At 36.3% G+C, this 23,601-nt stretch overlaps 2 protein-coding genes across 3 annotated transcripts; one reads left to right on the top strand and one right to left on the bottom strand.

Annotated features, from left to right (window-relative positions):
• Positions 1 to 1,601: 1,601 nt before the first annotated feature.
• LOC148855413 (uncharacterized) lies at positions 1,602 to 2,815 on the bottom strand. The gene is made up of 2 exons (XM_088984907.1): positions 2,318 to 2,815; positions 1,602 to 1,721 (listed from the first exon to the last, which is right to left on the bottom strand). Exons 1-2 carry the CDS (start codon positions 2,813 to 2,815, stop codon positions 1,602 to 1,604), a joined length of 618 nt encoding a protein of 205 aa, XP_088841033.1.
• Positions 2,816 to 4,102: 1,287 nt separating this feature from the next.
• ATKRS-1 (lysyl-tRNA synthetase 1) lies at positions 4,103 to 21,600 on the top strand. 2 transcript variants are annotated; one of them, XR_016112714.1, is made up of 18 exons: positions 4,103 to 4,390; positions 4,495 to 4,570; positions 6,616 to 6,684; positions 6,795 to 6,960; positions 7,061 to 7,154; positions 9,142 to 9,227; positions 11,309 to 11,487; positions 11,598 to 11,657; positions 16,629 to 16,754; positions 17,143 to 17,425; positions 17,566 to 17,662; positions 18,103 to 18,259; positions 19,567 to 19,710; positions 19,809 to 19,877; positions 19,986 to 20,129; positions 20,237 to 20,285; positions 20,466 to 20,626; positions 21,209 to 21,600. XR_016112714.1 is itself a non-coding variant. In XM_088983548.1 (17 exons), exons 1-17 carry the CDS (start codon positions 4,302 to 4,304, stop codon positions 20,498 to 20,500), a joined length of 1,923 nt encoding a protein of 640 aa, XP_088839674.1. In that variant the 5' UTR covers positions 4,103 to 4,301; the 3' UTR covers positions 20,501 to 20,935. The 2 variants fall into 2 exon arrangements, 1 of the variants encoding a protein (XP_088839674.1); XM_088983548.1 differs by lacking the exon at positions 21,209 to 21,600 and having other exon boundaries at positions 20,466 to 20,935.
• Positions 21,601 to 23,601: the final 2,001 nt, after the last annotated feature.

The following is a 23,601-nucleotide window of genomic DNA, read 5'->3' as shown; positions in this document are numbered from 1 at the left end:
ATTATTATTATTTTCTTATCAGTTTACTAATATTCTATTATTTTTCTTTATTATTTTATAATTAATTTATATTATTTTATAATTAATATGTTAGTATTTTCTTATTAGTTTTATTATATTATATTAATATTTTGTTTTTACTTAATTATTATTATGATTATTATTTATATATCTTTGCTTTTTGTTTTTAATTTATTAATCTTTTATTATAGTCCTAATAATTTACAAACATTTTATTATTATTTTAATTATTCATATATTCTTATTTTATTATTACTATTATTGTATTATTATCTTACTTATATTATATTTAATAATTAATATCTTTATTTGTTATTATAATTTGATTATTAATATATTATTATTATTATCTGATGAAGGGTGATTTGACCCGATCTATGAAACAGTGGCACGTGGACACTGACCCGACGTAAGCGACAACTCAGCATTGTGGCCCGGTACAGTTAAGTAATGGGCCCCTAAAGCAGCTCGCCACGACGCAAGCTCCAGGTTCCCCGAGCTACCCCCAAAGGGATATTCCGAGGCAACTTCAACTTGCAAGTTAAGAAAACCAGCTCGCTCGAACTCCCAAGCAAACAAGTCATCCCGAAGACTAATTCTACTAAGGGTACTCCTGAAGTATTCCTAGCTCGCTACAAAGTAGCTCGCGAATGGTCGCACAAGCATTCCGTAGGAAGCTTCTATCTGACAGGCCGTACCAATCAGACTGCGCCATATCCCCTACTGACGGCGCAGTCCCTGTCCTTTTTGGCAGTCTGCACCCACGTCTCTCAATAGGTGGAGGCGTGCCTGTCGCTTTGGAGACGTGTCACTCGCCTGGGTAAGGAGTACGTCACAACGGCCACCTGCGCAGCCCTGGCAGGTAACGGCTGTAGCAGGGGGTCCAGTGGCGGTTATGTCCGATCTCCCAAGGAGCGCCCCTATAAAAGCCCTCAGGGCAGAGGAGAAACTTCTTCTGGAAAAACCAAAAAATCTCTTGAGTACAGGAAAACTTTGCGACCTCCACTCTTAGCCTTCGTTTTTCCTTTTCTTGAGTCCACTGCATTGAAAGGTGAACTAGGGTTTGGGATCTAGGAATGAGTGCATTTTATGCTCTATCTCGCCATTTTCTTATATTTTTAGTGTGAGTGCATTTTATGCTCCATCTCACACTTTTCTGTTGTTTTTAGTGTGAGTGCATTTTATGCTCCATCTTACACTTTTCCATATTTTTTTTTAATCATAAAAATAAAATATATAATAAATCACATTCCAATCCATGAACTCATTATCGTGGTCTCAACATGCTAATAAGACAAGTTCTAGAATAATCAAACCATGTTTGTCCGTCGGAAACCGGATGCTCACAAGGGTCGAATTTGTATTGCATCTTGCCTGTTGATCATTCAAACTACTGAGAGACCTTCCATAACCGAAAATTTTAGCTAGATTTGCCTGCATCATTTCTTGTCTATCCCATCTAAGCACATGATTCATGACGGTTTACAATCATCCAAAAACAAGTCTCTAAGGAGCAAAAATTTCGAAAAGAAATGTTAGAGAGGGGTAATCGAAGCATGCTAGAGTCCGAAAAAAATTTATCAACCTCTTAATCCTCCCCCACTCTTAGGATATACATTGTCCTCAATGTATAGAGTATGCATAATAAGAACAAGGAGAGAAAGATTTAAGAGGACTTCCCTGAATGCCTCGTTGAGATCCTGCAGATGTGAGATACGAAAAAAAACACACTCATAAGAGATAAAAAAACTGAACAAAACAAACAACTAAACTTAATGGGTTGCCTCCCACAAGCGTTCTTTTTAAGTCGTGAGCTTGACTTTCACCTTTCTTTCATGGCGGTTTCAAAGAGAGAATGGACCCATGATGGATTGGTTTCTCTCCTTCAATATAGTGTTTCAACTGCTGTCCATTTACCTTGAATGTATTCCCATCATCATTATGTAGTTCAATTGCTCCATGAGGGAATACCTTAACTACTTCATAGGTGGTTTAAACCTGAAAAAGGGGCATGCACAATAGATGTGAGGGGTTTTGTGTGAGATGGAGGTAAATTAATAAAAGATGCATTATGAGTTGCAATTTCAAAAGAGTCTAGCTCAGAAGTCAAATTTCGCAGTTCTGATTTCGGTACAAACTTTCGCTCTGCTTGTTGCAATTGATTAGGACTATTATTAAGTGCAACTTTCAACGTGTCTTCTGATTTAGATGTATCTACTCCATCAATGCAATTAATTGCATATATTTCATGTTTAATTGTGTTGGGACATTTCATGGTTTTAAATACATTAAACACCACTTCTTCACCATTGATTCTAAGAGTAAGTAAACCTTCTTTCACATCAATTAAAGCATTACTTGTGGCAAGAAAGGGTCTCCCTAAAATCAACGGTATTGTCTTATCTTCCTCCATATCCAACACAATGAAATTAACAGGAATGATGAAATTATTCACTTTGACTAAAACATCTTCTACTATTCCCCTAGGATATTTAATGCTTCGATCAACTAATTGCAGGATAATAATTGTAGATGTTAGTTCATGCTGTCCAAGTTTTTCAAAAATAGAATAAGGCATTAAATTTATACTGGCACCTAAATCACATAAAGCCTTTTCAAATTCATTATTCCCGGTGGTGCAAGGTATAGAAAATCTCTTTGGATCCTTAAGCTTTTGGGGCAATTTCTTTTGAAGAATGGCTGAGCACTCTTCGCTTAACTTCACCATATCACCGTCCTCCCATTTCCTTTTTTTCGACATCACCTCCTTCAGGAATTTGGCATATTTCGGCATCTGTGACAATACATCAAAAAGGGAGAGGTTAATATGTATTTTTTTGAAAACTTCTAAAAATTTCTCAAATTGTCTATCTAAGTTAGCCTTCAAAATTCTTCCAGGGTAGGGGATAGGGAGTTTAATTGCATCTAAATTCAGTTTAGGTGTACTTCCCTCATCCTCCTTTTGCAAACTGGCCACATAAACTTTCTTATCATCTTTCTAGAGTTTAATTGCATCTAAATCCAGTCGAATCAACCTGGCGAATAATGGCTGTAGTAAAGGATCAAAGGCGGTTACACCTGATTTGACAGAACATCAATATATAAAGGTCCCGATCCCCAAGGGACAAGGGCAATTGATTTCGCGCTATCTGCACTCTTAGCTCAAACTCTTTTAATACTTTCTAAGCTTCTCACCGAGTTCTAACTTAAGCATTGGAGTGTTCCCACCGGGCGGATTCCTCGGGAATCCTTCACTGTCTTCTCCATCTCAAGTGCTATCCGACGCCAGGTAGGAGCCAGGCCACCTCTAGATAGGAGTGACCAGATCGCGCTACATCAATCTTGATGGCTGCGTTTGGAAATGATGCAAATAAGTGTGAATGCAAATATGTAGAGTGTAAAACGGTCTATATAAATTGTAAAGTTGGGTTAGTTTTGCACGGATAAATTTACCTTCTTACCAAGACTTTTAACTGCAATGAATACAAACACGAATTCCAATAAAGCATATTTCTTTTTTATCCAAAACCACTTGAATGCAAATTTACTTATTTTTTTATTGATGTACTTTTGCATTCTATTATCAATGTAAATATGCATCAGAAAATGTATTTTATTGTCATTTGTCAATGCATAAATATAATATTGCCAAAAACAATCCAAAGTGAAATAGAGTACAAAGGATTTACATTCCATTCGCAGCGTTTCCAAACGCAACCGATGAAACTAAAAAGGGATTGCTCATAAAAACTATTCCGACACGCTTCTCGCATGATATGTATCGGTACATTTCACCATGAGAGTGGACTCATTGACCCACCATGTCTGCAAAATGTACGTATACAGATCATTTTGGAGAGTCCAGATCTTCTCTTCATAGAACATCTCCTGTTGTTAGTCATAGGGAGATGTACTCAATAGACGGTGGGATAGGACTGTGAGGCTGGTGTGAGGAGAAAATCCAGATTTCATTTTGGAACACGTTGGAGTAGTCTTTCGTTGTGAGCAGATGCGGACTCGGTCCAACCGGAGCAAAACCCAACGAGTTTTATTATTGTCACGTGATTTATAAAAATTACACCTGGATTTTTCATTTTTCATGAAAAGTTCCATCTTATAATAGCAAAACAAAAAGAGCTCCAAACCCTAGCTCTTCCCGTATCCTTGATAAACTCTTAAACCTCTCTTTCCTCTACCCCAGCCCTTCTCTCTCTCACTCACTTTGTATTTGTCTGTTTCGGTGGCGTTGAAGAAACAGTAGAAGCATTTCCGGGGCATCCATGGAAGAAACAGCAGCAACAGCAAAAGCTGTTTCAGACCTTTCGCTTGAATCTTCTTCTTCGGCTCCAGCCGAAGCTCCAAGCAAAAAGTAAAGCAGAAGGAACATCCAATTATCTTCTTTTTATTTTAGATGATTTTTTTCTTCTCCTGCTGTTTCTTAGATGGGTTTTGATTTTCAAAAAACTTCTGCAGTGCTCTCAAGAGAGAAGCAAAGATGAGGCAGAAAGAAGCAGAAAGACGGCTCAAAGAGGAGGAAAAACAGAAAAAGGTGCTCTTGTTTTTTCTGCTCTATCTCCGCCTTTATTATGCAAGTTGCAATTTGCATATTTCATGCAATTTAGAATTTCATTTTAAGACAATATTTGAATGTGTGAAAAAAACTCAATTTTGCAATACCCTTTTTAATCTATAACGAAAAAGGAAAGTTCATTAATAATAATAATATGGAGAAGGAGAACGTGGATCCATGGCCCTAAGATTAGTAAGGCAATACATCCACACATTATCACGGAAAAATTATTCCCCATAATAATAATGGCGAGACTTTTTTGCCGTTGTGTTGGAAGACCTTGGAGTCCTCTGAAGGAAATGTTTAGTCGGTTACTCTGGAGCTCAAAGTACTCACCTCTCTATTAAAAAGCCTCAGACATATTTCAAAGTTGTGATTCTGAAACCAGCTAATGACAACCAGGTAATCCCGCTCGTCCTCATTTCAGTTTAAGCCAAGTGCATTCTTCAACCTGTCGCAAGTGATGGCCTTCAGAAGTTCTGTCAACTTGTGAGGCTGTTAGTGACCTTAATCCATTATGAACTGCCATCTTTTGATTCCTTAATCCCAAGAAAATTAAGGCTGCTAGTGACCTGACTATATATATATATATATTGCTTCTATTGGTAACTCGTATGTAGCAATTAGTTTTTTTTTGTTAATGATATTTATTGGAATTCAATTCAAGTGCTATTCAAATCCAATCAGTTGCATTTGATATGTTTGTGAATTTTAATTGGACCAGAGTACCAGACTTGGATATAAGCATTATTTGATCTCAATCTGGCCTGTTGACGGCCCCATTGAAACATTATTTATCTTCCTTGGTTTGATTGGGCACTGTGATGGTAACGAGGTCAAATAATGATCATGTTTTGCATCTGAGGATTATTGAGAGATCAAGAGATACTCTCTTCCTATGTACGTAGTACACCAAAGAATGAAGATTGTTGCTGATAAAAAAAGAAACTCTAAAGAATCAAAGTTCAGGTGCTCCTTCACTAATGTTCTTTGTCCTAGTAGGTGGATAAGGATCCACCACCAAACAATCCCAATATCAACAAGAAAATTATGCTAGAAAATGAAAGAGGGGTTGAAGTTTCTTTCGATAAATCTAACCACATTTTAGATTGTTATAATGGTGATCATGATTTATGTTTTTTGCTGGATATTGGTTATGGATGATTCAGTTAAAGTTCTTGGTTACCCAGTAATGGCAGGGTATACTCATCATCCCTTCGATGTACATGCTGCAGGATAGGGGCCCTCCTCTTGATGGAGCTGTTAAATTCAACTTTGATGGTTAATCCCTTAGGACCTGGCCTCCTTGGGGTATGGGGAGTGGAAAGTGCTTTTAGAGATCAGAGAGTAGTATTTATCATAGTGTATTTGGCTTCAAGAGTGAACATCTTGTTAGATGGATCCCTTTTGCAGCTAATTCCTTTGTGGATGGCTTGGCCAGGGGAGAGTTTGACAAAAGTTAATTCTATTGGGCTGCCTTCCGTGGTATAGAAGCTATTTCTTCTGATGTATTACATTTATAAATTTTGTTCATGAAGGTGGCCATTTGAAGCTCGTATATGGGTACTGTTTGGTAAAGGGACCTAGGCTTGCTTATTATGTATCTCTTTTTGATTCCAAATCTTTCTTGTTGTAGAGTTATGTTTAAATTAGGATATCATAGCGTTTGATGTTAAAGTGTTGACATTTTGAATCTAACAATACTTGTTTCATTAAAGGTGATGTTTCCTAAATTCCTAGTGTTCTACTAAGAAATTGATCTTTTCTATGAGAAGATAATTTTTTTTTTGAATTATACAAAACCCAAATCATGTGCACAGTTTATTTGTTTAGTATTTGCCTTGGGTAGACAAGCTTGAGATTTTGATGTGTGCATAACTGTTATTTTTGGATGTGTTACATCTTTTTTATGATGTTAAGCATGATTATGAACATAAGTCTTGCATTATTACATAATATCCATTTTAATAGTTTTGCTATCTAGTATTTCAATTTCATAATTTTAGCCAATCCATCATTTGCAGGCTGCTGCCACTTCGAACTCTCAGGTTCAAAAGCCCGACATGGAAGATGATGAAGAAATGGACCCAAAGGCATGCTTTCTTTACTGATGCTTTTGTTGGTGTTTTTATTGTTGAGAAGTTCCACAAGATATTTGCTGTAGCTTCTTTTGAATGACCTTATTTTTGTTATTTTTCTGCAGCAATACTTTGAAAATAGGTTGAAAGTGCTTGCATCCCAAAAGGTAGCTGGGAGGAATCCATACCCTCACAAGTTTTTTATTTCAATGTCTATCCCAGAATATATTGAGAAGTATGGAGGCTTAGGCAATGGAGATCATCTTGAGGATGTCACAGTTTCTTTGGCTGGTACTAAACAGAAGACAAGATGTTTTTAATTCTTTTTGGTATTCTTTATATGTTCCCCAAATTTCTCCTACCTAATATTGATAAAATTCTCTTATGCAAGGGAGGATTATGGTCAAACGAGTTTCTTCTTCAAAGCTATTCTTTTATGATCTACATGGCGATGGTGCTAAAGTTCAAGTCATGGTTGATGCAAGGTTCTCAAGATGTTTATTGTTGTTATCATTGCCTTGGATTTTGTTTTCCTGTTTTTGTTGTGTACATATTTATTTATTTATTTTGTCCTTGGCATATGTTGTCTCTACAATGGATATGTTTTTTGTAATGATTTGAGAAATATTGGTGCATTCTTTTTAGAATTTGGACCACCTAATTATTTCATTACCTGCTTTTCCTTCTCTTGTCTAGTCACCACATTTTTGTTTTGCCCCCTTTTCACTCTCATTCTCTGGATTATTTCATTTAGTTAGCATATATATATGCATGTATATGTGTCTATTTGATGAAAAACATATTGATATCTCATTCAGGTGGTTTTCTACATCTGCTAATTCACTTGCAGATGGTCTAGCTAGGGAAGGAGTCAATATGGCCACTTCATATTATTAGGGAGCATATGTACCAGGGTGAAGCTGGACTTTCATTTCTTCCTACGTAGTTACTTACTGTCTTATCACCAAGGTTCAAAGTATCGATATGGTCCTGTGAATTGGCAGAGGCGTATCGGTACTAAAAACCATGCATGTTTCTATTTTTTTAGTTTTTTTTTTTAAATTGGTTTTTTGGGATGTTTTTAATTATATTTTTTATTAAAAAAATAGGGTTCCCAAAATTTTGATCCTTGCTTATGACTGTTTTCACCCTTACGGCCTCAAGGAGTAGCCTGGTGGGCTTGGCTGCGGGCTCGTGCTTGGCCCAGGCTTTTGTAAATAAGCCAAGTCTGAGCTCAGCCCATTAATATTATATATAATAAAAATATATATTAGTATATAGTAATATATATGAAAAATATATATTAGCATTTAGTAGCATATACAAAAAATATACACTAGCATTTAGTAATATATTATTATTAGTATCTAAAAACATTATATATGTTAGTAAATAAAAATATATATTGGTAATATATAAAAAATACTTGTTCTTATTCGCGCCGGGCTTTAGTCCTGGGCCTGGAATTTGTTCTTTATATAAGAACTAGGCTCGGGTTCAAGATCTAGAACTGATGGTCGGGCACTCGGGCTGGGCCCTGGCTTGGGCCTGGACATTTTCTATTAATAAAGAGGCAAAGCCTGGCCTGAACCTGGCTCAGCATGGCCTGTGAATGACTAACATCAATCTTGTCACTGATTTGGGGAAATAATAATCTTTCTTGTGACCTTAGTTGAATGGAATCTGTCTTGTAGGTTTGTACCTCTATATTCTTCAGTTCTAGGGAGATAGGAACCTAAGTTTCATGGATGAATTACAGCCATTTGATCAGATTTTGATTGTTATAAGACTTGGCAAATCTAGTATTCCTGCTATACATGTATAAATTATATTGCTATAAAATTACATTATAAATTGTATGCTTGATGGTGTACTTTTTCTTTTGCAAACTCATGTTGGCTTCCTAACATATACCTTGCGTCCTTATCTCAAGTTGGCAGGTTTTGTTGCAAGAGTTGGGTTTCTGTGCCTTATTTTTCATTTGAATCACATACACCTGATGCCATATTTATTTATGCACCATATGTCCTTCATTTCCTTATCTTGAGTTTAAGTTCTTAAGAACAATAGTTTTGGTGAAGGATTTCTCTTTTTGCATTGATGTTTCCATCTCTCTTCTTCCTTTCCTTAAAGGATTTCATCTTTTATGAACAGAATATTTCCCATTTAAGTAACAGGTAGGCTTGAATGCATATTTGAATTTAACTTCCATGACGTGCACAGAAACCAATGCAAGTATCAGCTTTCTATAGTATAGATGTTACTTTTGAAGGTAAAATGGCTAGAATATATCATAATTGCCAATTTATTATTTGGTCAGAATTCTATCATTGCCTTAATCTTTCTTAATACTGCACAAATGTATTGAAGATGCTGGTTTTGGATGGAGTCATGGAGAGTCATTTCATGCCATTCTTTAACTTGGGTTATTTGCTTTACTAATAAAAAAATGATATATTTGCTTTTGTGCAGGAACTCTGACATGGATGAAGCTGAGTTTTCTAGATTTCATTCTGGTGTGAAGCGGGGAGACATTGTTGGTGTGTCTGGATTTCCAGGTAAATGGGTTACAGTTAAACACTTGAATTTTCTTAAGAAATTGTGAACACATAAGTTACACCTTCAGGATAATATTTATTGTTCTTTAGTTTCCTTGGAAAATATTCCATCTTAAACCTTTGGAGACCCTTGATTAAATGCGAATACACCGGTGTTTGAAAGAAAAAACAAAACATCACATCAACTGGTGTTTTGTTTAAAATACTGGTGGTTTCACAATTAATTAGGGGTCACATGTGACAGTGGTCGATATCTTGGAATGTCTTCCAAAAACCTTCATAACACCCAAGAGCATTTATATAGAGTTTTATCATAGAGTCTGACTATGATACCATAAAGGAATGATACCTCAAAAATTGATAACCAAATAACCAATCAGCCTGTATCATAACTGTAGTAACCAATCAGATAGCATTCATCAAAATTCACGGTGGTGGTGATTGGTCAAAGTTCTGGTATCATACCTTTCTGGCATATTTACCCCTTTGATCAGACTATATCAGATGACTTGTTGAATTTGTGAATTTGGAGAAAGAAAACCACCATTGAGTTTTGGCTATATTGGTTATTTTGTTTGTCTTCTAGTTCCATGTGATTACTGAATTGTTGGTCAGGAGTAGGGATCAGATTGATGATTCTAGGTCTTCATTGGGCAGTTGGGACTTTGATATGGTTTGATCTTAAAGGAATCAACCATGGGGAAGAGAGATGAACCGAAAGAAAAAAAAGAAATCGAAGTTTAAGCTGGCTGTATATCATGTAAAAATGGAAAAAGACAAATTTTGGTCATCATTGTTGTCATTATCTTGATCCAAGTTTGATCTTACTTTTGTGGAATCCTGTATTTTTCATTATCTTGTATCAATGCAAAATGAAAATCTTAAGTTTATTGGACATATTCATAGGCGATGACTTAACTGAAAGCCCAAGGTATTGTAGTCTAATTAAATTAAATGGAACTCATCCAGCATTCAGTGAATTATCATCATGGCTTCAGAAAAACAAAAAAATGATCATCATCATCCAAGCCTTGTCCCAACCATATGGGGATGGCTACATGAATACTGTTATTCCATTCTGTTGTGTTCAGTGCCATATCCATCATTAACTTGTGGGTGCTTAAATCATTTATTTTTACTTCCACCTAAGTCCTTTTAGGTTTGTCCCTAGCTCTTCTAGCCTCTTCAACTTCTAACAGATCACTTTTCCTAACAGATGCTGTAGATGGTCTTATATTCACGTGACCTAACCATCTCAATCTACCTTTTCTCATTTTATCACCTATTGGAGCTACTCCTAGGTTCCTTCTTATGGCTTCATTTCTAATCCTGTCCTTTCTAGTCTTCCACTCATCCATCTAAGCACTGGCCTTACAACTAATTTATATAATTTCCCTGTTAGTTGAAGTGGTATTCCCTTGCCAGATGAGACTTGGATGCACCCATCCATTTTGCCTATGTGCTCTTATGGGCGACTCAATTTCTCTTTTTTTTTTTTATGACTTATTGAACCATGGTAGGAAGATGTGACATTTAGTTATCTAGAGGTCTTTAATCCTATGTGTACCTGATTTGCACTTCTATTATTATTAATTTACATTGCATATATTTTATTTTAATCCTTCTTATTTTAAAACCTCTTGTTTCTAATGCAGTTGTCCATAAAGCCAATTTTGTATTTAATCCTACTAGTGTCATCAATTAATACTATGTCATCAGAAAAATTGGGCACCGCGGGACCTCCTCTTGAATATTTTTAGTCAATCTGTGACTAGTGCAAATAATTTAAGACCAAGTGCTGAATAGCAGCTTCTTTGAAGGAATTTTAGTGATGCCTATAATAAGATGTTATTATAGTTTGAGCTATTCTATGACCTTTTGTGCTATGGTTTTTATCTTGTTTAAGGGTCTTAGATTTTTTGTAGTCTAACCTCCTGTAAATATGTATTATGTATGCAAATATTTTGCTTTGAGTGAGGTTCTGTGGTGGCATTCTGCATTAGATGAACTGTCATGTCTATTCTTGTTTTAGACGAATCTTCTGTATCAATTTGTTTACTATTTTGGTTCTTCATCTACAGGGAAGAGTAAAAGGGGAGAGCTAAGTATTTTCCCAAAGGGATTTATTGTCCTATCCCATTGTCTTCATATGATGCCCAGGCAGACATTCTCTCGTGGTACAAAAGGAAAAGCTGGTGGGAAGGTGAACAATTCTCCCAGTGCAGATAGTGCCGAATCTGCAGATAATGATAATATGAAGGTGATAAATATTTACAGAGAATTAGTTCTCCATAGGAATGGGCTGGCTTATGTTCTTGACTATTGGGGCTGGCTATCATTGATATAAATTGTTTTCTCAATGGGTTGCAGAAAACTCAATGGGTGCCAGGGAGTGCTAGGAATTCTGAAAAATACATCCTAAAGGATCAGGTACTAAACTTCTTCAAAGAATGCCTTTTAAGTATGCCCCAGTTACATTGATTGCTTTGTCTTTCTTCCATCTTCTTTTTGTTAAAAAAATGAATTGAACCAATTAGTACTTTTCTTAAATAGCAGGGTAAAATTTCACCATATTTTCTGTTAGTCTGTCTGTTGGCATGGACCAAATGTTAAGGACAGGGCTTGTTTATCCATGTCTCTGTTCATGTATACTATAGTTGTCAAGGTGCCTAGGTGATGGAATTTGGAAGAATAAAATAAATATCCCTACCCTCTTAAGCTACTTTATTGTTTTTTATACTAACCAGCATACCTGTATGCTAGTAATTAGCAATAAAATCATTTGAGTAAAACATAAATTGCCATAGTTAGCATCCAGGCCAACAAAAATGGGAGAGTGCAGCTAAGGAAAGAGAGAAAAATAAGGGGGTGGAGCCCCTGTTTTGTTCCCAAAATAAGTTGTTCAAGAGGATGACGTGGACTGTGTTTAAGGGGGTGGAGACCCTGTTTCAGGCTAAAAAAAATGGAGGATGATTGTTAAAAGTAAGAAAGGAGTACCAGTGTGATTTTAGGAAGGAGGAGGAGGCGGAGCCCCTATTTCATCCCAAAAGTATTTCTTAAAGAAGAAGAAGAAGAACAATGGAAACGGGAGGTCTTGGACGACTTGGACTGAACAATGGAAACTTCTCAGTCCTTGCTTTCTCTTCTCAGCTCTCAGTTCAAAACTCAAAGTCTCAAACCCAATAAAATGATATAATACATATGCACTCAAAATAATAATAATAATAATAATATATATATGTATGTATGTATGTATGTATGTATGTATGTATGTCTGTGTGTCTGTGTGTCTGTGTGTGTGTGGGGGGGGTGGGTGGGTGAGCACCTAATACAAAAACACCTTGGCATCGGGTGAGGCGACCTCTGAAAATCGCCTAGGCGTAAATAATATTTGATGTAGGAAATGGTTGCCAATATGTGGCACTTGTTTTGTGTAAATACTTGAAAAGAACTATTGTCTGTGGGGAAGATCAAGTTCTGCTGGTAAATAAAAATTTAGGGATTTCAGAGTAATGAGGAAAATTTCCATATGCAGGAAATGGGAAAGTAAAAATAATTTGCAAGAAGGTAAAAGTTGAATGATGGTAGATCAGGGGTCAGAAAGAAAAAAAAAATGGAATTGGCGAGGGGAGTAAGAAAAAGGACATGACTTTCTAGAATCAGAACTAGCAACAATCTTCTCACCTTAACTCGTCAAAAAACAATCTTCTCACCTTAATACAGATGTTTTTTTGGGCATTATACTGAGAAGCAAAAAGTTTGACTAGGCATTGGAAAAAGGGATCAGATCTTTGGGCACCTCACCAGACAGCACGACTAAGAACAGCTTGATTCCAAAGTTTTTAGTTCATTTTTACAGGCATAATTTTTGGTTAATGAGGACATTATTAATGGACCTTATATATGCCTTCATTTCTATTTGTTGAAGATGTCCCAAACACAAATTCATACCCACAGGTGAAAAGACAGTAACCTAACCAAACTCTTAAAATATCATATAAGTTGAAGTTTTTGTTCTATTTTTTTTTGGATAATTGAAAGTTGAAGTCATTAGCAAAAAATATATGTAGACTGATAAATATATTTTTAACTTTCCTTCATTGTATTCTGTTGGTGGGGAGTTGAGACATTTTACCTCCCCTATTGTATCTAAAGTTTCACAAATCTTCACATCATTAATAAAGTTTTCTGTTATATATATACTGATAAATGCATCCCAGAGAGTAGCGTGAGGTGTGACCCACCCTTAAAGTGATTACAACATCAACAAGACTAGGTAAGAGCCTGAAAAAGAGCAAGATCACAAAGCAACCCAGTAGAGAAGTTCCCTATTTGCCCCTTGTTTAGCAAGACAATCAGCCAAACCATTTGCTGACCTGCCTACCAAATACCAATGTATAGCACCAGTCATGTTCCTCAAGGAAGCAGCCCAATAGAGATGTTCCTTATTGCCTCTTGTTTAGGAAGACAATCAGCAAAACCATATGCTGACCCGCCCACCCAATGTGTAGTAATAGTCATGTTACTTGAAGCTTTTGATCATTGTGAATGCTATTTGAAATTCTAAATCTAAAATCAGTTTTTGAAACAAAGCTGCCACAACAAGTCTTAAAACTAATAAAACTCAAGTTTAAGAATTCAAATAACTCAGAAACAGAAAACATGCAGCCAACTTTCTGCTGTGAAAATTGGCCACAGGTTGCTTAATTGGCCAATTGGTATCCAGATTGTGTGTTCTTGGGCTCGTTGGTAGTCATGTGATCTATGGTGCTTCGATGAATTAGGGATTCTATTATGTGTGTTGATGAAAAGTTTTTAAAGTTTAGTTCTATTTTTTGCTGGTTCTGACACAGTGGTATAGCAGTTATCCTTGGGTCTTTTGTATATAGCTTTTTATTAAATTATGAAAAAAAGATGATTTACTATACTTATGTGTTAAGCGCCTCTCTTTAATTATTAGGCTAGCACAGCTGAATAAATCCTGATTTTGATCCTTTCTCATTGATTACATGCTTCCTTTCTGGTGTATAGCGGTTGGTTTTGGGTTTATTGTTGTATGAGGCATTTGCTTTTGGCCATCTACTCTTTTTTTTTTATGCCTGTGCAGTCTTGGATTTTTTGATTGATTGGGTAGTGTTGGTTCTATTTTGCTGCATCCTGTCATTATTTTCTCTTCATTTTTCTTCCCTTTTTTGGAGCTGTGGCCTGTATACTAGGAGCGTATAGCTAAATATTAAGATTTGGTACATCGAGTTCAGGTAAGTGAGTAGAATTGAAGATACAAGGGAGTTCTTTTCTTCTTTTGGTTGAAGGCTTGAAGCCCAAATATTGACCTATTACATTGAACATCAATTTCTTCGCGTCCTGTACCAGGTGTCTATTTTTTGCCAGAATTTAGGTTTAAGTTGTAATTGGGCTTGTATCTTTCCAGCTCTTTTTTCTTTCTGAATAGAACTACTAATGCACAGAGAGCAAGACTACTAATACATGGATTTAGCCTGGGGTTAGGTTATATTGTGCATCTCTTGTAAACTCTATTTTGACCATCTATTGTAAACTCTGTTATGTAGCCTGGGGTTAGGCTGAAAACACAAATCATATATAAGAATAAGAATTTTTGGGTAATTATGTTGAAGGGTATGGATGCCCTGTATGCTAGTGAAATACAGAAAATTTGGCCATTGTAATTACGAGAGCAAGTTGCATCCCCAATTTGAAGAATTTACACAGCATCAGGGTCTTGGCAATTCAAATTTTAACAGATCCTCAAGCTGAGCCTGTTCAAGTTGCACCCCTAGGTGCAAGATTTTAAATACTGATACACCTGATATGCATGAACCTTGCGTATTGGGTGTTTCGATGGCACACCCCTTTTTTGATTTTTTACCAAATGCCAATTTGGGGGGGGGTCTTAGGCTTGGCCACCCCTGATTGCCCAAAACTCAAATATATTATTATTTAGGTGTGTTGGTGTGCTACTGGAATGATGCAATATGCTTGATATGGTGATACACCCTGATACATAATGAAAATTTGATCCTTGTGTAGTTGTAATAACCAGAGTCATCAATGTGGAGTTCTCTGGAGGATTTAGTGTCAAATTTATATTGATAGAAGAGAGAAGTTATATACAATTTCAACCCATGTACACTGAACTAATATTCAATGGGATATTGAGTATTGGCGATCTTTTAGCACCTAGAAAGTGCAGTAAAGAAAAGGAAATTAAACTTCATCTTCGTTGCATGGATAGAGAATTAAATGCAATACAACCTCTTTCTTTAAAAGCGTTTTTTCTGATTCCTTTGCCTCATTTTCATTACCAAGACCTTTCCTTCAAGAAATCAGGGTGATGTTGGCAAACACACCATTGCATGTATCTAAGCATGATATTTTGCTGTGTTTCAAAGCACAAATATCATTAATGAGCTCAACTGAATGCTTCTTTAGTGTGTCATGTTTGTGACTAAGATATCTACCCAATCCAACACCGCCTTAGTCATGCATGATGATTCCCCCACCCACAAAGGAACTTTAAAGAGGAAATGCGGTTAAAATTTTCAATAAGATATTATATGCACCATATTCTTGTTCTGAGGGAAGAAGAAAAGAATCAAATACTAGGTAGGCATAATTTCCTAAAATTCTCTACGGTGGCCAGCCATGAGAACCAAATGCCAATTTAAGAGTACTATTTCGTACTCTCTTCTTAATCTTGACAGCTAAGCCAACATAGGATAGGCATTTTTATTTGTAATTCAACATAAAGTTTAACTAAAACCTCAGACCTTATCATTAGCATAATAAGGTGTAATCTAATAAAAGCTTCCATTTCCTAGGTATTGGTAATTACTTTTGAAATTTACAAATCCAATTATTTAAAATCGAACTCCAATTAATGATCAAATATTGGCCTAAGTGCTATTTATGCTAGTGCCCTCTCAGTAGGAGGAATATGCAAAATGGGTGTATTATACTAAAAAAGTTTGTACTTGCTACTGTAGAAGTCCGTGTTGAGTTCCTTAACTCATGTGTTTAATTTTATTTTGCTTTCCCTATTCAAAGTAACCAGTGCTTTGTGTAATGGTAAAATGTCAGGCTGACAAGCATTAGAATACAAATTCGAGTCTGAGATTGGCCATTTTTTGCAAAATGTGCCAAAGGTTACGCTCATATCCACCCCACCCTCCCCCTAGACTCTAGATACCTGGGTTGAACATGGGTAATGGCCTAATGCAATGGGGGTAGAGTTATATCCATAAATGATAGACCACAGAAGGTATTCCCAATGTTGCAAAATAATCTTTATGTCCCCTTTCTTTTGATTAATATATAATAAGAAATCTGACCTTTCGTTTTCGAGCTAATAATGCTAATTTTTTTCGTTGATTTTGATGTCAGGAAACTCGATACCGTCAACGATATTTAGATTTGATGTTGAATGGGGAAGTTCGACAAATATTCAAGACTCGAGCAAAGATTGTTTCTTACATTAGAAGTTTCCTTGACAATCTTGACTTCTTGGAGGTTTGTCTCTAGTTCTTTGTTTTCCTTGTTGATGTGACAATGCAGTACTGACACTTGTTCTGAGATGAGAAAGGAACTACTCCCCAAACCTGTGATATGCAAATACAAAAATCTCTGGTTTTAGGCTGAGGTTTGGGCTTGAAGTATAAATTTACAACACTTGATAATTGGTCATAGATTACTTTAATAATTTGAGCTTGCCTTTATTTGTTCTTCACTCCCAAATCTTACGTATAAAGTCATGTCATTGCAACAATCAGACCAACATTAATGTATCATAGGATGACATATTTTTTGTTTTTATTTTTGTGCTGTGAAAACTAATTTTCATCTTCCTTTTGCAAGATACTTTGTAAATCATTTATAAGAAAAACATTTGTAATATCAGGTTGAAACACCTATGATGAACATGATTGCTGGTGGAGCAGCTGCACGGCCATTTGTTACTCATCACAATGAGCTGAATATGAAGCTCTACATGCGGATAGCTCCTGAACTCTATCTTAAGGAGCTGGTTGTTGGTGGGCTAGATCGAGTCTATGAGATAGGAAAACAGTTCAGAAATGAGGGGATTGATTTGACTCATAATCCTGAATTCACTACTTGTGAGTTTTATATGGCTTTTGCAGATTACAATGACTTGATGGAGCTGACTGAGAAGATGTTAAGTGGTAAGTGTTGCATAGTTTTTTTAGCTCTGTGCAGTGAATGGGTGGGGCATGTTTTGGGTTGTCAATATCTGGGTCTTAGTTTAATCATAGGTTTTGTTTACCTTTTTCTCAGTTTTAACACTGCAATTGGAATTAAACAGGGATGATCAAGGAGCTTACAGGTTGCTATAAAATTAAATATCATGCAAATGGGTTGGATAATCCTCCAATAGAGATTGATTTTACTCCGCCTTTCAGGTATGTTAGCTATATTGTTTTGTGTTGGCAGGGATTGGGAATAGCTTTGTCAAACCTCACAACCACTACAAAGAAAATTGCAGTTGGAAAGGGTTTTCTCTTTGTATCATAGGACCATGATTTTGTGGGATAATAGCTTAGGGGCCCAACTCTTGTTATCTCTATTTTGGTTTTTTCTGTTTACTTTTTGCACTCTGGTCTGTTTGCCAATGTGAATGGTTTAGTTTTCTAAAGCAAAAACAACTATCACATCAGCAAAACCGTATTGTTCCCACTGAGATGGCAGTTGTAATTGTTTTTAGAAAACAAAACCAAAAACATTGGTGGACACCCCTTCATTTTCTATTTTTCGTCATTTTTGTTATCAATAAAGCTTCTCTGATCTGTTAATGAAAAGGATTTCAGTTACAAATCAATGTTTTTTATTTTCACTGTTGCAGGAGGATTGACATGATAGATGAGTTGGAGAAGATTGCCAACCTCTCCATACCGAAGGACCTTTCAAGTGACTTAGCCAACAAATATTTGCTGGATGCTTGCAACAAGTTTGATATAAAATGTCCTCCTCCGCAGACAACAGCTCGTTTGTTAGACAAGGTACTCCTAAATCCTTGTTATATTTTTCAATAATAATGGTACTTTCAGAGGTAAAATGTTGATGAAAACCTGGAAGAATCTCCCTATACAAAAGGGTCAATGTTAGACTAATTGCAGTAATGTCTTGTTGCTTGTTAAGTATTTGCATCATGATAGAGAAATAATATGGCCTTAAATATCAGCTACTCACTGAATCGATCTTGACTCTTGATATCTAGTAGTCAAGAAATCATGTTTTTTCTATTGGCTATATGATGGAGGATTAATTTTTTTTTGAATTAAAATTTTTCAATTGGTCTGGTTTGGGTTTCAAACTTTCACTAAGGGTGTGGGTTGGGGATCTGATTTGAAGAATTTAGACAGCATTTGGCCCAGGCCCTTGAGCCAGGTCCGTTCAAATTTTAACTAATGTTCAAGCCAAGCTCATCTAAGTTGCACACCTAGGTGTGAAGGATCATTTCGAACAAGGAAAATTGTAAGGGGAGCAATGGTTGGCACAGTGTATGTTCTAGATACTGCATGGGGGATTTCTAATGGATTAAAAAAATCTAAAAAGATTTTAGGCAACAAAGTTTATGGTTTATTGTAATGATTGGAATTGTATTGGGGTGCATTTATTCTGGGGTAGTTGCTCATTCTCTAATTGCTACTTTTTTCTTCCCCTTCTTCCCCTCCCCTTGCAGCTTGGTTTTGGTACTATTGTTTATTTGGGAAATTTGTATTATCTTCTGTCTCATTTTTATTATCAATAAATTTTTGTTATTGATAAAAAAATGGTTTAGGGTGGGGGTCTGAAGAGAAAGCAATCTGAAACTAAACAGTTGAAGACAGATGCATCAGAGGCAAGAAAAACTAAGAAAAAAATAAAATTAGTTAAGCTGCTGTATGGTTGTCTGCCAAATCAGCGAAAGACATATTTTAAGACCTATTGCAGAAGAAGGATGAAGCATAGACTCCACACCACCAAGTGTGTATCTTCAATTATGGAAGAAAGAAAACAGCACCTTCTCAAGTGTTAGAATCAGCACCTAACATGTAATTTGGTCTGAGAATTCTGTCATTGTCTTGGTTGAACATTTGAAAGAGAAAAACCTCAGCAAGTGAATCATTTGTTACTAGTATTTGTATATTCTTTTAAATATTTTAATTTTTTGATATTATTTTTTATTCTTTTTAAGTTCTGAACTAGTTCCCCTGGTGAATCCGTGTATACACTGAGTGCCCAACTTGAAGTTATTGCATTTGAATTCTGTCAATGATGTTTGTTGTAATATGAGAATGACTTACAGTTTCTCATTGGTTGGCAGCTTGTGGGGCACTTCTTGGAGGTGACATGTGTAAACCCTACGTTCATTATTAACCATCCAGAGATTATGAGCCCATTGGCTAAGTGGCATAGATCTAAACCTGGCCTCACTGAACGATTTGAGTTGTTCATCAATCAGCATGAAGTACGAACTATGAAGACTCAATTCTCTAAGTCTTGATAAATCTTTTTTTTTTTTATGAGTAAATGCTGCTTATTGTAACTAACCTGTGCTATTTATAGCTTTGCAATGCATATACAGAATTGAATGATCCTGTGGTACAACGAGAACGATTCGCTGAGCAACTCAAGGTATAACACAAACTAAAACCGAGAATTGATAAAAGAACTAGAACTAAGAAATTATTGTATTTTTATGGATGCATGGGGATGTTCGAAATTTATGTGGCATGATTTCAGGACCGACAATCAGGTGATGATGAAGCAATGGCTTTAGATGAAACATTCTGCACAGCCCTGGAATATGGACTGCCTCCAACTGGTGGTTGGGGATTAGGCATTGATCGGCTGACAATGCTGCTTACAGATTCACAAAATATCAAGGTCATCATTCTGTGTGTGTGATGTATTAATTTGTATTTTTTCAATCATTGCTTTCCCCGCATTTACTTCCTGTTAGCGCTCACTCATTTTGTGGGCTTTGGGAACAGGAAGTTCTTCTCTTTCCAGCTATGAAGCCTCAAGATGAGCCTCCTAAAGGTAGTCTCTTAGATTCTATTGGATCTTGTTGGCTTCACCTTGCATAGGGTGCAAATCATATTAGTCTTTCAATGAAGATACCTTTAATTATTTGGCAACTGCACGTCTGCACCTATATACACCAGGTGTTTGCCATGTTTGCCTTCAATTAATTTATCACAATTTTTCTGGCAACTGCAGCACCTGAGGGTTCTGTTGGTTCAAATCGGGGATAGATGATGCTTCATCAAATACTGTAAACAATGGGTAACAGATGCAGGTTGTGGCATCGGCATTACACTGTTGATGGGGGTCCTCTTCCTGATGAACGTTCTGTCATACACAAGGGCTCAGTTGTTTAGGTCTCTTCGATCCAGCTGCAGTGATGTTTTTGCACTACATATTATAGTTAAATCTACTGTGTTAATTCAAACCAAAAGCATCCTTTAGTGGGGAAAGTTACCATATTGATTGGGAAACAGAGATTAGAGAACCCTCATTTTAATAGCAGCATCATGACATTCACAACTTTGTTTCACAATCCTCATGATGGTTATTTTGTTATGTTAGAGGCGTACTGGATTTTTGGCAAATTTTGTTTTTTACCAGCTTTTTAGCTCATTGTTTAGAGACAGCCGTTAAAATTTTCATGATTTACAGACTTAACAGTATACTGGTGTGGTTCATCTATGCTAATTGCTAAATTTATTAAACAAAAGCAATATATAATTATGTATTTTTATGAAATTTCTATTTCTTGCTGCAAGTCTGTAAGCAATCAACAATGGATTTTGAGGCAATTTTCTATTTCGTTCTGTTTCCCTCTGCTTTTTCATGAAATGGATTTTGATGCATGGAATATCGGTAAACAATATTTGGTGAAAACTGAATAGTGTCAGAGGTGGAGACCACTTGACTGACTTATTCAAGTTTCTTCTTTTTAGCTTGGTTCGAGAAAGGCGCAAAGCCCGCAAATACAAATATGTTCGGTGGAAATACAGATATTCATGGTTCATTCAGAGGCTCCTTTGTATTTGCACTGAATATGCTTGGATTTATCTTCCCGAACTGAGCCAGGAAGAGTACAAATACTAACATCTGCAGTGAAAAACCTTGTATTTGCATTGTACATATTTTTGTATCCTTCTCAAGCTCGACATTAGTAAGGCCCATGACAGAATAGAATGGCCTTTACTGCAAAAAGTTTTGGAGAAATTTTGCTTTAAAACTAAATTGTTTGGTTGGGTGATGAACTGTGTCTCCTCAGTTACCTTTCAAATTTTAGTGAATGGAATCCCTAAGTAAAATAATTACCCCGTCAGGAGGTTTAAGACAAGGAGATCCCATTTCTCCTTATCTTTTTCTATTGTGTTCTGAAGTGTTTTTTTGCTATTATATCCAAAAGAGTGGAGGAAGGTAAAATTTCTGGAATTAAATTCTGTAGAGGTAGCCCTACAATCTCACAAGTTACCTTTTATTAGTAGATGATAGTTATATTTTTAGCAAAGCAAATCTGGTAGAAGGTCAGGAGATTCTAGGAGCTCTTAATCTTTATGCCAAAGCTTCGGGACAGCAAATCAATATCTAAATCTGAGGTAACCTTGAACCTACAAATGTATGCCAAATTATAAAAGGTAGTGGCAAGGTCTCTTCATATCAAAATGGCAGAAAAACCATCAATCTACTTGGGTCTCCCCCCTTCAATGTGCAAGACCAAATGTAACATCTTCAATTACCTGGTTGAAGGGCTTGAGAAAAAAACAAGTGGTTGGAAAAGGTTGTTATCCCAAGCAGGTAAAGAGGTTATGCTTAAATCTGTGATAGCTGCTATCCCCTTTTACAGCATGTCCTGTTTTCTCCTTTTCCAACAAGACCTGCCTTCAAACGGGCTCACAGATTTTTGGTGGGGATCTTCAAAAAATGAAAGAAAAATTCACTGGATTAATTGAAACCAATTTAGCAAGAACAAACTAAATGGAGGATTGGGATTCAGAGATTCAATATTGTTTAATAGAGCTCTTCTTGCTAAATTGTCTTGGAGGTTAGCTGTAGGCTATACAAGCTTACGGGCAAAAGTTATCAGAGCAAAATACCTAAGAAACAAATGTTTTCTTTCATCCAACCTAAGACTTCATGGCTCTTGGGGATGGAAAAGTCCCTTAGCTGGTAGAGCTGTTCTCCTGGAAGGAATTTGTTGGGGAGTTGGAAATGGTGAAAAGATGGATATTTGGAACTCCCCTTGGGTTCCAGGGTTGAGTGGATTTAAAATCTATGGCCCAAAACCAAATAATCCTAGGCTGTCCAAAGTTTGTGACTTAATAGATCAAAACCTAGGTGGTTAGAATAAGAGGTTAATTGGGGAAAATTTTATTCCCCTAGTTGCAAAACAAATTCTAAGTATCAAGCTTGCTTCTCATAGATGGGAGGATGAACTCTTTTAGAACCCACGCCCACAAGGTAATCTCACGGTTAAATCAGCTTACTTTCTTGCTAATGGTAATCAAAGCTTTGGAGCACAATTTGGTCTATCCCTGTACAACCCAAGATTAGAACTTTCATTTGGAAATGTTGCATTGATGCTGTTCCGGTTAAAACCAGACTAAAGGAAAAACATGTTTTTAATAATGCTACTTGTGGTTTGTGAATTGCATTAAAAATGGTAATCAAAGATTTGGAGCACAATTTGGTCTGTCCCTGTACAACCCAAGATTAGAATTTCATTTGGAAATGTTGCATTGATGCTGTTTCGGTTAAAACCAGACAAAGGAAAAACATATTTTTAATAATGCTACTTGTGGTTTGTGTGGATTGCATTAAAAACTGGATTGACTTTTGCAATAACCACGGGTCTGTGAAAAATGAAAATTGATTTGCAAAGGTTGACTGCTCTCCTTTTATGGAATATTTGGTTAGCCAGAAACAACTGGTGCTTCAACAGAAGAGGAATCTGAGGGTGGAGCAGCCCACAGTACTCCATTCTAAGAACTCCACTACTGAACCCCCTTTTCGGAAGCCACCAATTTCTGGTTGTATCAAGTTGAACGTGGATAGAGCCTTTATCTTTCAGCAGCAAGTAGCTTTTGGTGTTATAGGCCGTGATGTTTTTTGGTTCTTGCTTAGTAGTCAGCTATGGCCATTTGCAAGCCTCTTCCCCAGCTCTTGCAGAAGCTTTAGCAATCCTGGAAGCCATTAATCTTGCAAAAAGTCGAGGCTTTTCGTGATTAGAGATTGAAAGTGACTACTATAAATAGGTGATTCTATCCATTTGGAAGAGGGGTGTTGACTGTCCTAAGTAAGGATTGTAAGTTCAGTTTAAAAGATATCTTGCTTCTCAGTC

The sequence above is a fragment of the Nelumbo lutea genome, chromosome 4, assembly GCF_056320005.1.
Source record: "Nelumbo lutea isolate HS-2025 chromosome 4, American lotus-T2T, whole genome shotgun sequence".
NCBI classification, from domain to species: domain Eukaryota; kingdom Viridiplantae; phylum Streptophyta; class Magnoliopsida; order Proteales; family Nelumbonaceae; genus Nelumbo; species Nelumbo lutea.
The sequence above is the reverse complement of the archived record's forward strand: the minus strand, read 5'-3'. Positions and strand labels throughout refer to the sequence as shown.